Below are 19,169 nucleotides of genomic sequence, written 5' to 3' on the forward strand. Positions count from 1 at the left end.
TTATTTGGTTTTTAATTTGTTTTTTTAACTGTCTTAGGCGCTTTTTGCACTTTTTCTTCTCCGGTGTTATTTATCTCCTTCCCTGTCAACATCTACTTTGGACTCGCCCAGTGTTGGCGCATTGTCGCGTCAAATAAATCCAATTATCTGTCGTGTTTGAATTATTCAGTAGCCCAGACTGACAGTTAAACACAGCTCCTTCCACCCCGCCCTCACCACCCTCTAATCTCAACCCTCACAGGGACAATCTGTGTCTCCTCTCCGGCTGCTTCGACTGAGATGTTCTGCTGTTTGACGGTGCGCCTTCACACAGGAGACGCGCACATACACAGAGTCCACTGCTGCAGTTCAGCCGCCGATCAGCTCAGTCGTTTAATATAAGGACGATCAGAGGAGGAAATATTAAGAAGAAACTCCGATGGCACAGTGGACACTACTTTTGTTTTCTTTGTATGGAGTTCTGCATGGACAAGGTAAGTGCGCAAAAGTTTGGCACTGAGCTGCGTAATTTGAATCCGCTTTGAGACCATGTTGGTTTGGTGATTTGAACCACTTTTACGCACTTATTTATTCATTTGGGGGATGTTATACCCTAATGTGAGATCCTGCAGGCTACTATTTTCAATGTCCTGTCAGAGTGTGAGCTCATTTTAATTAAATCTGACTCAGACACTGGCACTCGGGGGGCAGCCATGCTATTTTTTCCATCACGTCTCAGCTGTCTATTTCTAATCCCTGCGCCCTCTTCCCAAATCTACAGAGATTCAGCTCCCTACTGTACAAGAGTGCTGTCTGGATGGAAGGGATCGGGCCCTGGGAGGACAAGATTGTACAATCCTCCCCCTCATCTCCTCCTCCCACACCTGCAGGTAGGCAACACCTGGTTTCTCAAAGGAGAGGGTCTGAAAATGTGGCACAGGGACCACGGGAGGGTCAGCACAGAGGGAATGCATGATGGTTGCTGTGTTTATCTATGAAAACTTTGCTTTTGGTGATCAGCGTCATTGGGGATCTAAATATGTGTCACATTAGAAACAATCTTCAAATGATGGTGTGGGATTTTACAGTAGGAAATGTGTTTAGAGTTTGTGACGGTATGTTTAAAAGCAGGAAATACCCCCGGGGTAGCAAGTCCCAAATCATCTCCCCAGCCCTCAACCATTCATCCTGCTACAGGGGAGTAGCTACGCAGTAAGTACAGGCGTTAAGTGGCCCCCTGGAGCATTTTTAACACTAAAGCCCGTTTGACTGTAAGAACGTGGAGGTGGTGATTGATGAAATAGAGGAACACCTGGTCAACACATGGAGGTCAGCGGAGGGAACATTTGCAGAGGGAAGCCAGGGAGAGAGAGACTTTTTATAAACAGAATAGATTCAAAAGTTTTAAAGTAGCGTCTGACAGTTACAGTGGCATTTAAACTAAGATAGGTTACTTATTGTTGGAAGTAAATATGCAGCATATTACACCACAAATCCACCCACAGTCAGCTGATTGTATCTAACGTAAATAACAAGCATTTCTCCACGTCTCTTATCCAGCTCTTTCCCCACCGAGCAAAGATTCTGTTCTAGGTGAAGTAAAGTTCTGCTGTTTATTTGCAGGATCGCCCAGGAGCAGTGCTGTGCAGCCGCAGTAGGAGACCAACTCTGTGACAATGGCATCAAGATGGCCAAGGGGCAGGGGGCCTGTGAGAGGCCCTTCTTCCAAGGAGACCCTTGGGAAACAAAAATCTCTAAGGTTGTGCTCCTCTCCTGATGTCAATATCTGCAACCTTTACACATGTCCTTGCTCCACACAGACACTTAGCCCTTTATAAATCAATGCACACTGGGATTCTGTCTTCCTGTTTTACCCTCTCTGTCTCCCGTTCAGATGTGTTGTGACTGCTGCATGCTCGGCCTGATGACAGCAAGCCAGGCTTCCGGCTGTGAGCTCCAGGGTTTGTTGCTGGGGAGACAATGCACGCACACAGCTCAAAGCTGCTGTGGCAGAAACACAACAGAGGAAACAGAACCAAACGGTAACAGAGATTAACAGTCTTGTGCTTTCAGTCTTTTGTGTCTTGATTAACTCCACTCTGTCTTATCATGGAAGAAAAACCAAACGCTGTCAGCGACACTCAAAACAATCAGTATACATTTGCACACATTAGGTGCTAATTGGCTTAGAGCATGATTCGGTGCCACTTTCTAAAAAGTTTTTATCAAGGGTAATAAAGTTTTCTAATGCTCTATAGATCAATTATAATCCATAGATGAGATCAACTTTTTGGTTGCCAGTTTGTAAAAGCTCATGTCATTGTTGGATCTTTTATTTCTGGATAAGGGCTGCAGATGATCTGGACCAAAAACCAATTAGCATCCTCTTATTAACACGTACAACTGCAGACTTGATGGCTTTTTAGAAATTGATGAACCTATGACCAATTGCCAGCAGATTACCAACAGTTATAAATGCAGTTTTACAATGTGGAGAGACTAAGGACAAGCTAAAGAAATTTTTCACAACCTGGCAACCCAAGATTCTGTCCTTGTTAAAGTAGTACTCGACCAATTTAGGATTGCATTCCTATGATATTTGCTGAATCAGGATGGGTAGTTTAAAAAAGGGACGCAAATTGATAAGTACATTTTTAATTACACGCCTTTTTCTTCCTTGTAAAAACCTTGGGCCTACATTACCTACAGTGCATCTCACCCACTGACAGTTCAGTCGGTTATTCGGATGTGCTATGCAAGTAGTGGGTACGCCACCAGATTTTGGTCTTGGTCTTGTGACCTCTTTTCGAATGTCTTGTCCTGTACTCGACCACGTTTTTGCACAATCTTGGTCTGGGTTACAGAGAAAGAGAACTCAGCGATCAAGACCACGACTGCAGGAACATCACTAAACTTACTGCCTGTAAAAAAGGAGTGTTGAATACAGATGTAGTTGATTTCAGCTCATTAGTATTTGTATTTGTTTTCTCAGTGACAACAAAGGAAAGTTCCCACACATAAAATTCACCTCTTAGATGTCTTTTAATTATTTTATCAAGGCATTTCTTATGGAACACTTATACATACACACATACACCGTATATACAGCATAAAAGAAGTGAATGATGACAAATCTACATTTGTTTTCTGTGAGTGTTTTATGGGAATGATGTGTCATACAGCGTTGGACTCGCGCTGGTCTTGTCTTGGTCTCGATACACTTGGTCATGGTTTAGGTGGTCTTGACTACAGCACTGCCTGTAATACATTTTGATGTGTAAAAATAGCTGATATTGCATAATTAACGTAGAACTAGTCCATACCTATTGAGTGTACAGTTGCCCACGTACAGTTCCACATGGTGTGTGTTTGGGATACAGGTCATAGGAAATTGCAGATTAAATAGTCAACTGAACCCAAGCAATGCAAGAGCAATGTATTCAGACAGAGTTTTTGTGAATTTGATAGTACGATTGCTTTATTGAAAGTACAGTAGTACCATTGCCAATAGTGGGATAGTTAGTGGGCTAAAACTGTACATTAGTAGTTGAGGTAGCACGTTGAAAGGCAGATAGTTAAAGTGTTTATATGTTGTATTGACTTAAAAGTGGGGCGCACTGGTAGAATGACTGACTGACTGACAGAATGACACACTGACAGTTTCCGGGATTATGTACAGCATACCATACCATGACTTAGTCATACCAAAAATTAGAAAAAAAAAACACCAACATTCGGCGGGAGCCACAGCGATTGATTGTGCCACCTAGTTGCCAATTACAGTTAAATTTCTCCAGTCACCTTGAGGCGTCCTGTTCTACATATCTACCAAGTTTAGTAAAAATCGATATGGCGGTTAGGCCTGGATAAGAACTTAGCTCTCTAGCGCCCCCATTTTGTTTGATGGGGTCAATAATGGAGGGGTCCCCTCAGATTATGTGTGGTCATATGCCTACAAAGTTGTGTGGTGATCGGTGAAACCCTTGAGATGTTATACACCTTTATGTGATGAGCCACACCCTCCGCAATATTCATTGCCTTATAGAAGCTCAGTTTTAGTAAGTTTTCCAACTTTTGCCAAGAGGGAACTTTAGATATTGGTCCCTAGATTATGTTCACCCAGTTACATGCAGATCGGTCAAACTTCCTAGGAAGATTTTAAGTGTTTTTCAAAAAATTCAAAATGGGGCATGAGATATGCCCATTCAAAGTTTGCAATGTCAATCGGTTGCTATAGCGCCCCCCCTTTGGCCAGTTGATGTAATATTGCTTCATTCACATCCTCCCATGACCCTCTACCACTGTGCCAAATTTCATATGGATTGACCAAGTCAGTGAGGAGAAAAACGTGGAACAGACACACACACACACAGACAGAGTTTTCGTCATTATATAGTAAGATAAATTACTATAAAGGCTACCTTGTCAAAAAGGGGTTCATACATTTCATAGTACTGGGAACAAATCATGATACCAATTTTCAGCACGAGTTCATCACATCAAAACAGGCAGCATTACCTTAAGCAAAGACAGTGGCTTCGTTTTCATAAACTGGATAAACAGCTTTGATGCGGCAGCTGTAGGGCACATTTGTGCCAGACAGACAGACAGACAGAGAAGCAGACAGCCTGGGTCACTGGTATTCACAAGGCTAATCTGTAGACACCTTGCCAAATGGTAACTCAGGGCCAATTGGTGTTGTAGCTTTTGTTGCCTAGCTGGCTTCAGGTGAAAAATGCAGGCACGTTGGAGGGACAGAGCTGCAAAAACACTCCATTTATTTGCAAAGAAAAGCAAATCAGTGTTTCGCTGATATAAAGCCAAGGCCAGAGTAATGAGAGCATGCCAGTGGAGTTTGACCCTGTGCTCCTTAGTTATTCAGGGACTTTGGTTGTCTTTATTAGCAAAAAAAAGAGTCATATTTGGTTTTAATGAGGCTTTTTCTCCCATTGAACCAGTGACAGAAAAGCCTGAGACCAACGTTACTGCCAAGCCCCCAGAGGGATCGGACCCCTGTAGAGGTTTGGCACCTTCATTCCTTCATGTGATCTCCTTTGTTATATCGAGAGCTGTAAGAAGCTTAAGGGCTAGACTCTTGGCAGATTTGTCCTCTATCAGCCAGTGACATGATTCCTGTGATGTAGGACACACCGGCTGTACACTGTGATGACTACTTCTTCAAGTGTCTCTCTGCTGTTTTCAGACTCCAGGTGTTCCCAGTTGTGTGAGGGTAATGGTACATGTGTGTGCCGTGATGGTTATCAGCTGCAAACGGATGGAGTTAATTGTCAGGGTAAGTAACGTAAAATAAATGACTTAAATTACTTACTTCATAAACACAGGATTTTTCACCCTTCTAAGCAGCATGACTTTCTAGGGAGCTTGGTCCAGACTGAAATATCTGCAGAAATCCATAGTACCTCTTCAGGATGAATTGTAATCACTTGTACCCCTTTTCCATCAACACAGAACTGGTTCTGTTCCAGTCCTTGCACCTAATTTTGAAGCTTTGGGAGTATTTCAACCAAAGATAAGTTGGTTCATAACCCAAAAAGTTGGTTCCCAGATAGAACCAAAAAATTTTGCAGATCTTCCATTAATAGCCCAGGCTATTCTTTGCTTAAATCACTGAAATCAATAGGCCTATATTTGGGACAGGCCTTTGATTCCTCTTACACAAAACAGCATAGATCAGGAATTAAAATGAAATTGTTTATTTAAACCCATATTACTCATGTGAAAATTAGGCTTCAGATCTATTATTATGAATCATTAATTTGATCTAGCTCCGACAGACAGCCCATCAGAAGTTACGGCACTCGAGGATTTTGGCACCCGGCACATTGACACAACACCACTTTATCCTGTTAAAACAATTTTCACAACTTGGATTAACTTTTATGAAAAACCCTTTTGACTCTTTTGATCTGAGGACCTTTGCGGACTAAAGGAATATGAATAACTTACAGGGTAATCGAGGAATGGACACATAATTAGAGGTAGCAAACTACCCAAGTTTATACATCTGAAGAACTTCCATGAAAAAAATGAACTGCTTGGCAGCCAGACCAGGCCTCTAATTGAGACAGGCCTTTATTTGTCAAAATGTGTAGCCACACTGGGCTAGTAAAAGGACTGGGCGTTTAATTGGGACTAAGCTTTTAATTGAAGTTTTACGGTATATATCTAATGCAGTGGTCTCATTATTAGTTGATCATTAGTTGGGCGCCAAAGAGCCACAAGTGGGGGTTGCAAAGCCCTCTTGATTTTAAGGGGTGTAATGATTTTAATATGTTATCTATCAAAATTTTAATTCATTTATGTGTCAAAAACAAAAAAATTAAAGGGTTATATTAAAGGATTATTCACATATTAAAAAAAACTTAGTATGGAAACATTTTTAACTATGTATCGCAAGGATATGGGCGTGTATAACGTGTTGGGGGTGCACCAAAGTCTACAATGGTAAAAATATGGGTCCCTCAAGCAAAAGGTTGGGAACCACTGCTCTGGATAGCACCAAGGTTCCAAGAATCCTGAAAGGAAGTTGGTGGGAAAGGGGTATCAGTGATTATTTCAAAATTGTATTTATTTAATACTTAAGTTTATTCCGAAATACCTGCAAAACAAATGTCATTTCCATCAGCCGCTGTGCTAATTAGCAAATCTTAGCATGCTAACACGCTAAACTAACATGGTGAACATGAGCTATAAGTATCCTCATTGGGGTCGTATCTGTTTCCAGGGTCCGATGTATTTTGATATAAACTACTATAGCAAGAGATTGGTAAAGGTTAGCTTCGCAGTTCAAAGTGCAAAATAACGAAGGGTTATGGACATTTCAAATGCAGTTTGAATTATAAAAATCTGTTCAGCCACTGTAGTGATATCAATGCCTAAAGTCAAGAAAACGGTGTTGCCCCCAAATTTAAGGGCATCGGATTCAGTAGGCTATAAGCTGTAGGTGGGTGATTTCAATATATTGATCCAGGGAGACATACACTGAACATCTGACCTATTGAAAAACCACTGCTGAGATCATAAAACCCTTTGAAAGGTCTCCTTAATGTGTCATATGAGGAGAATATTGAGCTGGGGAACATAGAACCTCTTTAACTCATAGCACTGCTGCACCTGAGTATCTAAGTGGCTGTAGTCAAAAATGTGACATCACTGACCACTGGCCACTGAGTGTATGTCTCTCCCCTCAGATGTCAATGAGTGTCTGACTGGCAGTCACAACTGCATCTTTGGCCAAGTTTGCATCAACACAGAGGGTTCCTTTCGCTGTCAGAGGGAAACCAGCTGTGGCACCGGGTATGAACTCAAAGAGGACAACAGTTGCCAAGGTAACAAGCCAAAAAAAAATCCTTTCTGATTCTACAATTTTAGTTACCTGACTCCAAGACGTATAAATAACCAAGACATGTCATATTTTTTACAGTATTTCATGCAAGAAAAATATTTATGCAGACTTTATTTATGCTTCAATCATTTTTTCCTCCTTGCCTGTTCCAGACATAGACGAGTGCACGTTAGGGAGCCATAACTGTGGACCAGACTTTATGTGCACCAACACAGCAGGCTCGTTTCGTTGCCACCCAAAGGAGAGCTGTTCAGATGGTTTCATTCAGGACGCCATCGGCAGCTGTATTGGTGAGTTCAGTGTCACAATCAGGTATGAATAATTCACAGGTAAAAGGTGAGGTTGGCTAAATGTGTTCTCTCACTAGATGTAAACGAGTGTTTGGCCCATGCTGGTCCATGCCTGCCCGGCTATACTTGTATCAACACAGTGGGCTCCTACACTTGTCGCAGGAACACGGTCACCTGTGGACGTGGCTATCATCTAACTGAGGACGGCACACGTTGTGAAGGTAGATACTGTCATAATAAATGACTTTACTGTTTGTAAAGTCTTCAATATTGTGTTTTTCACTTTAATTCCCCTTTTCAATTAAAGATATGTGATGCCTCCCCCTCATGTTACAGATGTGGATGAGTGTCGAACAGGAAATGTATGTGGCAGCCACGGTTGTGTCAACCTGGTGGGCTCTTACCGCTGTGAATGCAGAACTGGCTTCATCTTCAACAGTATCACCAGACTGTGTGAAGGTGCTGTACACATTCATCACTATATTTTTGTTTCAATTGTAATATTTTATGCATATCAGCTATGAAAGAACGTATTTTAAGGGAAGAAGTGGCACAGGACAAGTGTGAAGTGGAACTAGTAGATTTGGACTCTCAGATTCATCGTCTGTCCCGTGTTCCTTAGATATCAATGAGTGCAGGCATTATCCTGGACGACTCTGTGCCCACAAGTGTGACAACACAGAAGGGTCCTACCAGTGCAGCTGCACCACTGGCTTTAGACTGTCCCATGATGGCAGAAACTGTGAAGGTAAAATCACTCCTCATTTCACCAATTCGTTAAGCCTTATGTTATAAATATATATGGAAACCCATTTCTGCCAGTGTGATGAAAAAAAAACCCTGTCAGTCATTATAATGAGAAAATATATCTAAATAATGAGTTAGTGTCTCAAAATAATGACTTATCTTGAAATACTGAGATTATTTCTCAAAAATAATGACTCACCTAGCTTAAGCATTGGCTTAGTATCTCAAAATAATAGTTTTGTTTTTCATTATTTTGCCATATGAAGTCAATATTTTGAAAAAAAAATGTCTCTTTATTTTGAGAAACTAATTAACTATTTTTTAAAAAAAGTGTCTAATTATTTTGGGAAAGCTTCTTATATTGAGATACTAACACATTATTCTGAGAAAGTATCTGATTATGTTAGGATACTAGTCATTATTTTTAAAATAGTATGTCACCATTTTGAGCTAGTATCTCATTATTTTAAGAAATCTTTTCTCTATTTTGAGATACTAACTCATTTTTTTAAAGTACACATCTCATTATTTTGTAAACTCCTCTTTATTTTGAGATACTAATTCATTATTTTGAGAAATCTTCTTTTTATTTTAAGATACTAAGTATTTTCTAAGTATATTTTTATAACAATATTATATATATTATATTATAATAATTATAATAATTATTGTTAATAATAATAAGATCTATAATATATTATAATAATTATAATATATTATAATTATTATTAATAATTATTTTGTGAACTCCTTTATTTTGAGATACTAAGTCATAATTTTGAGAAAGTATCTCATTATATTAAAAAATAATTCATTATTTTTTATATAATTAGGTAATTTATTTGAGAAACTAAGTCATAATTTAAAGTAAGTTATTATTTGGAGAAATCGTCGCTTTATTTTGAGATACTTATGTTTGTAAAGTATCTCATAATTTTGATATCCTACCACATTCTTTCAGGATGATAAGGTCAATATTTTGAGATAGAAAGTAATTATTTTGAGGTCAATACTTTAAAGTAGTCATTATTTTGAGATAAGTCATTATTTTAAGAAAGTACCTCATTCTCTTCAGATAAGTCATTACTTTGAGATACTTCGTAATTATTTTGAGAAGTAAGACAGTTTTTTTTACACTGATTGAAATGGGTTTCCATAGATATACAATATCTCAGTTGTACCTTACAACCCAAACTGTGTCAAAGACTTGATCTTTTTGAACCCATATATGACACATTTTGAGGTCTCTATCTGCCTGTATGTCAACAGATGTCAATGAGTGTGAAGCCAACCCTTGCAGCCAGGAGTGTGCAAATGTCTACGGCTCCTACCAGTGCTACTGTCGCCGTGGTTACCAGCTGAGTGACATCGATGGGATAACGTGTGAAGGTACTGTTGGCCTTTATGGTGATATGCTGCATACCAGTCAAAGTCAAGGGTTGGAATTTCCCAGCTGAAATTTCCAACTTGACGTTCAGGCATTCAGGTGCAAGATGCCAAATGTAAACACTTTTATATTTGAAATCGTATCTAACAGATCCTTTAATTTATTACAGGCAAATATACTTCAGGTTGTCTTTTAGTTAATGGTATATTATGTGCACTTCCATGGTTGCTACCATTGGTGATTTTAAAAGTAGGAACTCTGACTTTAAGTGGTGTTTCATTGGACTTTTCCTGGTAGGAAGTCCGAAACTTTCAACTTCCGAGTTGTTTAAACGCGATTTAAGTGGTGTATCAAACCAACTTGTAGGTGGTCACATACCAACTGGCTTTTACTCTTTCCCACTTGCAGATATTGATGAGTGCGCTCTGCCTACTGGAGGTCATGTGTGTTCCTACCGCTGCTCCAACTCCCCAGGAAGTTTTTACTGCACGTGCCCACCGACAGGCTACACCCTCGCACACAATGGACGCACATGCCAAGGTCAGTAGACAAACCTTTGCTAACCTTTGTCAGTCAAAACGGATTTGTACTTTTATTAAATGTCTAACCTTTGCATCCCCCTGTGTTTCCAGACATTGATGAATGTGCAGCGGGGAGCCATACTTGTTCTGTGTCTGAAAGCTGCTTCAACATCCAGGGTGGATTTCGTTGTCTGTCCTTCAGGTGTCCTCCAAACTTTCGGCAAGCAGCCCAGGGGTGAGAACTGGCTGAAATGAAAGGGTTGATTGTTTCCACCTGAGCATGAATGCATCTTACTCAGCTGTAGTGTAGTATTAAGACTCCTTATTTCTTTTTTACACCCTTTTTCTTACTTTACTTATTGTCTTTGATGTGCTTGTTCTGTTCTGGCCTGCTGTTGACATTTGCCTGCAGTTTTCGGTCACAAATTCCATTCTCACCTTCAAGCTTACGTCCATTATGCCTCTCTCTGTCCTTTACCTCTTTTTCTACACATGTATGCAGCAGTCTCTGCCCTCGGTCCAATGCGCATTTCATTTTTTCCCTTTCAGTCATTGCGAGCGCGTAACTTGCGAGTTCACGCGGGATCCTGCGTCGTGTTTCTCGTTCCCGCTGAGAATCTCCTTCTACAACATCAGCTTCCCCACCAACACTCCCGTCCCCGCTGATGTTTTCCGGATGGGGCCCTCCAATTCCGTGGCAGGAGACAAAATACTGATCAGCATAGTCTCCGGTGACGAGGAGGGATACTTCGGCATGACACAACATGCTCATGGAGGAGAGATTTCACTGCGCCGAACCTTATCCCAACCCCGGGACTTTTTCCTGACCGTAGAGATGAAGCTGATTCGCTATGGAAAGGCACATCTGTACATGGCCAAGATCGCTGTGTTTGTCACATTTCCATATTAGAAGGCTGTGAAATGTACAGTATTTGTTTTAAGTCTATTGTTATTTAGTCCTCCCCAGTCCTGTAGCCTATGTGGTTTCCAATTTGAGCCACCCTTTTTTATACAGGAATCACAGCTCCAGCCTTCCCTCTACTACATTTACATCTATCCTTACTACTAATAGAGTGCTGCAGGAATGACGTTTATTTGTAGGCCAACAAGGAAGTTAGCGTCACCCTGGTTCCCTCAACAAAAATCTAGTGGGACTTTTCCATTGGATTTTGGATTATTGCAGAAAATAAACTTCACAAATGAACACAGCATTTACGATTTTTGAAGCATATATGCAATTGCCCGACGTAAATAGGTAACGTTAAGCTATAAACGTACTACATCGCGGTCGCATGACTTAAACGTCACCACCGCAACAAGGCAGATGTTTTTGGCATGATGATGTGGTCTGTCTCATTTAGCCACTTGTGAGCACTTTTTTAAGACATGCAAAGGCTTCAAATTTTAGGAGTGGGGTATTTACTGATGTATTTTATGCCGCAAAACATGTTAGTCTCTTAAGCTTTGTATTCACCACAGACCTTATTTCAGGCATCTAAGCAAAAACCCATCCAAGACATCCATTGACTTTAAGACGAAGGAGCTGGGAGTGCTAAAATGCTAATTAATTGCTAGGTTTTAGGACTCATTCCTGCACCACTCTACAGTTAACAAGGGGCAACACCATAATTGAGCCAAACTAAAATAATGCTACAGAAGCCTATTGAATTTGAGTGGTTATTTGAAAAAAAAAAAGTATCTAACATTTAGGCTATATCTTAATTCTCCTCTGTGTGCTAAAAATGAAGCCACAGCTAGCAGCCGGTTAGCTTGATTTAGCATAAAGCTCAGAAACAAGGACATAGCTAGCCTGGCTTTGTCACTGCACCTAGCTTAGAAATAGTCCAACACAAAACTCTAGCAAAGGAGATACAGAGTTAGTGAGATTTACAGGTGCGGGTAGGCCGGTTTTGTTACCTTTGGGCAGAGCTAAGCTAGCTGTTTGGGGTGTTTATGCTAAGCTAAGCTAACTGGCTGCTGGAGCTTCATATTTACCATATTTCATCTATCTCTCAGCAAGAAAGTGAGTAGGTATACCCCCCCCCCCCCCCCCCCCCCAAAAAAAAAGAAGAACAACAAAAAACAATTCCTTTTGTGTAAAACAATTAATTTTACAGTGTATGATTGGTTGTCAAAGCAACAAGCCAGAATTGCGAATAGAATTGCATTTGTATTGGTAATGTGGTTTTAGAGATGCCTGTCTTCAAAGCAATACCTTGTTTTCAGCTGTTTTAACCTTAAAAGCCTTTTTTTTCTTTCTTTCTTTTTTTTTTTTTACATATTATTTATTCTAGTTTATGCTGTAGCAGTAGATATTAAGTGTATTAGCACATAATACCACTAGATGGGGCCCATTAGCTGTTGAGGGTCCCTACAACACCATGACAGAGTTGTTCATGCGGCTTATTTGCATTGATTGCAGCTCATTCAACCTCATGTCTGTGTGGCAGCTTCCCTTTATGTGTACTTTCTTTGTCTTTGGAATAAAAAAAATGACAGATAAAAATGTCTCTTTTAATATTTAAGCAGAAACACACACACACACACTCACACACACATACACACACCGGCAATGGTTTTCTGCCACCACTCTCGTGCTTCCTCCGCTGTGGTCATTTGTAATGTTGAAAGCAATGTTTCCAGTGATCTGTTCCAAGCGGCCTCACCATAGGATCAAACGAGTCTTGCCGTAGCGGATAGCAAGAAAAATAAGCGTGGCACTTATTTATGGGCACCTGGGGCTCGGCCAGCGTGGGGGCTCAATTAGTGGTGGAGCAGCATTACAGCTCGTATGATGGATGGTGCTTTTAGTGTTGGTATTGGGTGGTTATCAGTTGATTTGCTGTAAATGATACCAAAAGGCCAGTAGCTGTGCTGGTCAGCTGGATAAATGCAGCCAGACAAATTTTCCACTGTTCCACTTTCCTACTGGTGGTTTCTGGGGTTTAATGCATATAGAGCAGATTGAAAATGCAAAGATATGAAATACACAAAGTCCTCTTAAATCTTTTGACCATATAACCACCTACTTTCCAAAATGCTAACTTAATTATTTCAAATATGTAAAAATAGTGAAATACTGTATGCACTAATAATAGTATCTATATTTTGGTGAGATAGTGTATAGTCCTTTGGAAAAACATTTATGCTGATTCTGCTGCTGATTCTGTCAAAACGGTGATTTTTTTTTTCATTTACCACGTGTACATGATGTCACTGATCACATCAAATGATATTCATTCTTTCGTATTCTCGCCTGGTTTTTCTACCATCCCGTTTTTCCTTCGTGTGGCATTTCCCCTGCTGTAAAATACCACACAATCATCTCTGTGGCTTTGGCCTCATGCTTAGCGAACAACTTGGACTCACCTGCTTGCTGCTAATTACACGGCTCTGCTCCCTTTGCAGTTTTTGAGGTCACATTTGAAAGCACTACTGTCTTCACGTCGAGGAGCCCCACGAACATGATTTTAGGTTGTGGAATCAGGGTTTGGCCCCCTTCAAGGCACCCGTTCCTTGGTTAACCGTGGAGGTCTATGGGGCTATTCAGGTGTTGCCAGGTTCTTCTCACTCAACTCAACTGTGGAGCTGTGGTTAAAGCTTTTTCTTATGAATACTGTTGTGTACTGTATAGGTTAAGAATGTGAGAAATTCACACTTCTCCTTGTGATGTCCTTGGCAGATATATAAATCTCCCTTTTCCTTCAGTCCCTCCATCTTGCCTCCTTTCCATCACCACTGTTTGTCCTTTTTTCAGATTCAGGAGAGATGCTTCAGTCAATGCGCGCTGCATTAAGGCCTGCCAACCAAACGACATTGGCTGCAATCTCGACCCCGTCCACCTCATCACCCACACCTCCCTCTCTCTGCCAACCTTCAGAGACTTCCATGAACCAGAGGGTAAGAAAAGCTAGAAGTAGTAGTACAGTAAGCTCTAACTATGCATGCAGATGGCCTTCGCAAGATGCATTCAACATTATATGTGATAATGTGCATGTGCTGCTATGATGCAGGTGTGAAGATGTTGTGGTCGTCTGTGTCACATGATTAAACCATATTAGTCCTGCTGGATTTAGGTTGATTCCCATTGTCCTTAAAGATCCAGTGTGTAAAATTTAGGGGGATTTAGTGACATCTAGTGGTGAGGATTGCTAATTGCAACCAGCCAAAACTTCTCCCGGTCAGAATTCCTACGGTATTCATTGTTTAGGCATTTTTTTAGTGAGAGCAGAATTATCTGCAGAGGTCTCTTCCTCTCCAAAACAAACAGATCAAGTGATTTAAACTGATGAAAACACTAATTAAAGCAGTTTCACAATACAAATCAGTGTTTCTCCTGTGCGTTTTGGCACATTGCAGATGGCTCACTCGCCCAACTTACCTATTTTCCCTGATATCTCAGTGTGTCCTTACCTTATTTTTGATCCAGATGTTCAGCAGGCTTTAACCATGAGCTGAATTATCCACAGAGGTCTCTTTCTCTCCAAAACAAATGGACCTAGTGATTTAAAGTCGTAAAAACACTGAATAAAGCAGTTTCAAGATACAAATCAGAGTTTCTTTGATGCTGTTTGGCATGTCGGAGACAGGCTGCTAGCCCAGCACTTGCTGATCTGACCTCTTCTTTTTTCTCTGGTAACTTAAGATCCAGGGGCTGTATTCACAAACATTTAGAGAATACTCTCAGAGAGCTCCTAACTTAGCCTGAAAATTTTTAGTAAGGAGTGATTTAGGAAAGTTCTTAGAGCAACTCTGGGCAAGGAAGAGACAAACCTTTACTTTAGTGAGGTGGTGTGATTGACCCTGTTGCCAGGTATGACTCATTCTTTTAACAGATGTGATTGGTTGTCACAGATACACCCTTTTGTGAGCCTGCAAGCTGTGGACACCCAGTGGCAATGAAATGAACTGCTGACTGTGAAAGTGTTACTGTGCTAATGGAAGTCTCAAGTCATCACAGCTGCACTATTGCATTTTTTCAGTTTTTCAAATAACTTAGCATTATGATCATTTTATCTCTGGTCTTATAGCATTATTTTGTTGGGCGGGAAATGTGTGTGTATCCCTAATGAGATCAACCACAAATATTTCCCTGCACAGTCTCATTTGTTGCATTTCATTTACTCACTGTTCAGTGTTTGGAGGATATTTCTCTGACCTCTTTGTGTTCCCACCATTTTCTCCTCTGCCCAAGAAACTCTTGGACTCTTTGGACCTTTAATGGGAAAGAGCGTTTTATTGGTTATACTAATCCAGTAAAGGTACCTTGAGCAAATGTTCCTTGTTGCACTTAATTAATTTTTGCCTGTTTTAATAGTTGTGAGGCTGCTGTAAAGCCATAATGAGTTACACCAAAAACCTCACAGATTCCGCTGGTTAGTTGGATTAGTTTCTGTAATAAGCTGTCATATTTGACATCCATCCATCCATCCATTTTCAGGTCGCCAGACTTTCGCAGGGCTAACACATAGAGACAGACAATCATTCACACTCACATTCACACCTACGGCCAGAGTCACCATTTCATTAACCTGCATGTCTTTGGACTGTGGGAGGAAGCCGGAGTACCCAGAGAAAACTCCACACAGAAGGGCTACCTCCTGGGATTGAACCAGGAACCCTCTTGCTGTGAGGCAACAGTGTTAACCACCACACCAGCATGCTGCCCTCATATCTGACATGTATTTCATAATTCCATTAAAATCGTTTTGCATCAAAGATTTCCAGATGAAACTAAATTCAAATATTTAATGTAATTTTTTTTTACATAAAATAGTCTTCATTTTCAGATAGTCCTGATTATTTTGAAAGGGAAAATGTGCAATAAATTCACATGTGAAGGTGATAAGAGATTTGAAGAGGCTGTTTAACACAAGTAGGATCTGTTCTGGAGCTGATAGAGTTAACTCAGTAGCTTGTAATAGCAAAGTCTAAAATTATTTGCAGCCTCATTGAAATACAACTTTCCGCCCACCAACCTGCCACAGCACATAAGATTCAATTACTTCTGTCAACCCACAGAACAATTGTTTAATCATATCATAAATATCTGATTTGAAGAACCGAGCGCACTCTGTGGTTTTCTTCCCTCAGACTAATACAAACTTTAAACCAATTCTTCCAACAGAAATAGTTTTCCTGCGGACACTTGCGGCGACTAACCCTGCTCCTCTGCCCGGTGCCACCGATGTTTTCTTTGACATCCTATCTGCAGATGACCAGTTCTCCTTTGACGTGGAGAAGCGCTCTCACCAGGGCATGATTATGGGTAAGAGGAGAGAGCATCACTTGAAACCACGCAGTCAATCTTTTATCAAATCCTTGTTTAAATAGCACGTGCATCGTAGGAGGAAAATATGCCAAAACATTGTTGAATATCGCAGTAATGTTACTTGTGATAAACAGATACTAAAGTGAACTCAGTTTTTGACCCAGACATGCACAATACCTGTCCTTGTGCTCTATATACAGATGTTACATTTACGCATATCTTTTCCAAAGCTGAATTTCTGTCACTAATCCAAATTTGTGTCATCCCTCAGGTGTGGTTCGGCAGATAAAGCCAATCATTGGCCCCAGGGACCTTGTCTTGGAGGTGGCTATGAACTATGTCAAGTCAGGGATCATTTCCCATCGCAATATTGTCATCATCCATGTCTTCATCTCTGAGTTCTGGTTCTGAGCTCAGCTTAAGAGTGAACAGCACTGCATTTGCAATACAGCACATAATTTATAACTTGCAAATATATCTGGAGGCATCACACTTTCATTCAGTGTTTTCATCATTTAAAAACACCTCAGATGCTAATGTTTTACATGTGAGGTAAGATAAATAAGATAAAAAACCATTGGATTTACTCATATGCAAGGGTTTTAGATGCACTGAAAACTACAGAAACAGTTTGCAAACCATCCAGTTCATTCATTTACAATAGGTCTTTATAATTTCAACACAATATACACTGATTAAACAAGAACCCATTGTTAAAAGCTACTGGACTACTAAGAATGTACAGTCAAAGCAGTGTTTTGAGCTAATGCTAACTTGAGTATGCTAACATGCTTGCAGGGGTCATTCCTCTGTTCCCCAGTTCTACATATGTACTCACCTAGGGTCCTATGTTCCTGAGGTTCTGCATTCCCAAGCTCTCTGTCTATAGCATGTAATGGAAACCTGGGAAAGATGTTCCCCAACTCTGTATTCGTTTAATATCACATGGGTTACATTAGGGGAGTAAAATCATGTCTCTGAGAGTGATGGAATTGCACTGGCAAAGGTCTTTATCTAAATATAGTTGCTCTCTCTGTGTTCGGAAAACAGTTCCAAATTAAATTACCACCCTAGAAACTGAAAAACTAATACAAGAATGAATGAATTGAAAAGAAAAGGAACTAACCAGTTAAGGAATTAAACAAGGGCTAACTAAGGGATAGAAAAGAAGTGTAGGGCCAGGTTTAATTCCGATTTTTTAGCAGGTCAAGGTGAGGCAAGACGTCAAAGGTCAGGTTAAGGTAAAATACTCATAACGACTGACTACTCCCATCTCCAAACAGGTTAAAGTTAGGAGAAAAGACTTGGAAAGGGGTCCAAAACCTTCACACGCAATCATACTTGCCAATTTTAATCTTAGATTTTAACTTCTTTATGGCTCTTCGCCTTCTTATGTATTGATACAGAGAGTAAACCAAAGCTAGCCTATTTCAAGGGACAGAGATGGACAAGAAAGTGGCATGAACACACTGGGGAACATAGGACCTGTGGAACATAGACACACTCTCACAATTATGATGTTGACATGCTGATGTCTAGCAGGTATACACCATGTTAACCCCCTCTGTTTAGTCTGTTAGCATGCTAACATTTGCTAACTAGAACTAAGCACAATGTACAACTGAGGCTGATGGAAATGTCATCTGTGTTTGGTCATTAACCAAAGTATTGGACAAACTGAAATTTTGACCTGATGGTGGCTGTAGATATGAAGTCAGGGGATCTTCAAAGTTGTTAGGTTATTAGTTATGTCAGTGATGTTGGACCGACCAACCAACCAACATTGTAAAAATGTAATGTTATACAAATACTAATTTCTCACTTGATGCCTCTACCCCAGATCTGTTGAAAAATTACATTCCTTTTACAAGAGTGTAATAAAATAATGTAACAGACTAGCAGGGTGCTGTCATCTCCTTAACTAGGCTACTGTCTACTGTGTTTACCTTAAATCTAGACTTTGTTGTCGTGATTGCCACATTGATAAACTGTTGGTCAACCTGGAACTTTTTTGATGTTTGATGCCTCACGCTTCATTTGATAACAAAACGCTTCATCTATGGACTTGCTTTCAGCATTGATTGTGTTTTGTACCAACAGAGTGTGCAACCATCTGTGAATAATAAAGACTGTGCGGTTAATTGTGCTCATGTTTTTTACTGAAAATAGCTTGTTCCTCTACCACTGCAGACTAAACCAACCGTCCTCTAGTTAACATAACTGAGGTTTCCAGAATAACTAAAATCTGATAGGATGTCCTGTTTTTCCTGTAACCCAATGCTCCAGAATCCCCATCAAAATGTACCACTTCCACTTTGTGAGGATATTTCCAGTTATTCCACTCAGAGGAATGAATAATGGGAATCCTTTACTGGGAATGTTTGGATCTTCGGATACCCCATCTTAAAGTGGACAAATTGCTTGAGGTGGATACTTCTCACCATCCATAATCAACTCTCTTCCGCATTGATCTGCCTTTCACCACTGCTGTGCTGTGCCTGGCCAGTGAAAACACAGGGGACAACCAGACGGAAGAAAATCCTGTAATCTAAAATTCGCCACTCTACATGGATATCCCAAAGGCTTGTCCTGTGGCTTTGCTGTTGCA

General features: G+C 40.4%; 1 protein-coding gene across 2 annotated transcripts; it reads left to right on the top strand.

Moving 5' to 3' along the window:
• Positions 1–214: 214 nt before the first annotated feature.
• On the top strand, positions 215–18,702 carry LOC117249650 (fibulin-1-like). Of its 2 annotated transcripts, XM_033615399.2 has the most exons (17): positions 215–473; positions 761–869; positions 1,603–1,738; positions 1,874–2,021; positions 4,938–5,000; positions 5,183–5,272; positions 7,191–7,328; positions 7,498–7,635; positions 7,713–7,856; positions 7,972–8,094; positions 8,258–8,383; positions 9,652–9,771; positions 10,178–10,309; positions 10,402–10,525; positions 14,048–14,190; positions 16,418–16,558; positions 16,833–18,702. In XM_033615399.2, the coding sequence occupies exons 1-17, from the start codon at positions 419–421 to the stop codon at positions 16,970–16,972; spliced, it is 2,070 nt and encodes a 689-aa protein (XP_033471290.1). In that variant the 5' UTR covers positions 215–418; the 3' UTR covers positions 16,973–18,702. The 2 variants fall into 2 exon arrangements, with proteins under 2 accessions (XP_033471290.1, XP_078021149.1); XM_078165023.1 differs by lacking the exon at positions 4,938–5,000.
• Positions 18,703–19,169: the final 467 nt, after the last annotated feature.

This window comes from Epinephelus lanceolatus, chromosome 23, assembly GCF_041903045.1.
Source record: "Epinephelus lanceolatus isolate andai-2023 chromosome 23, ASM4190304v1, whole genome shotgun sequence".
Classification (NCBI taxonomy): domain Eukaryota; kingdom Metazoa; phylum Chordata; class Actinopteri; order Perciformes; family Serranidae; genus Epinephelus; species Epinephelus lanceolatus.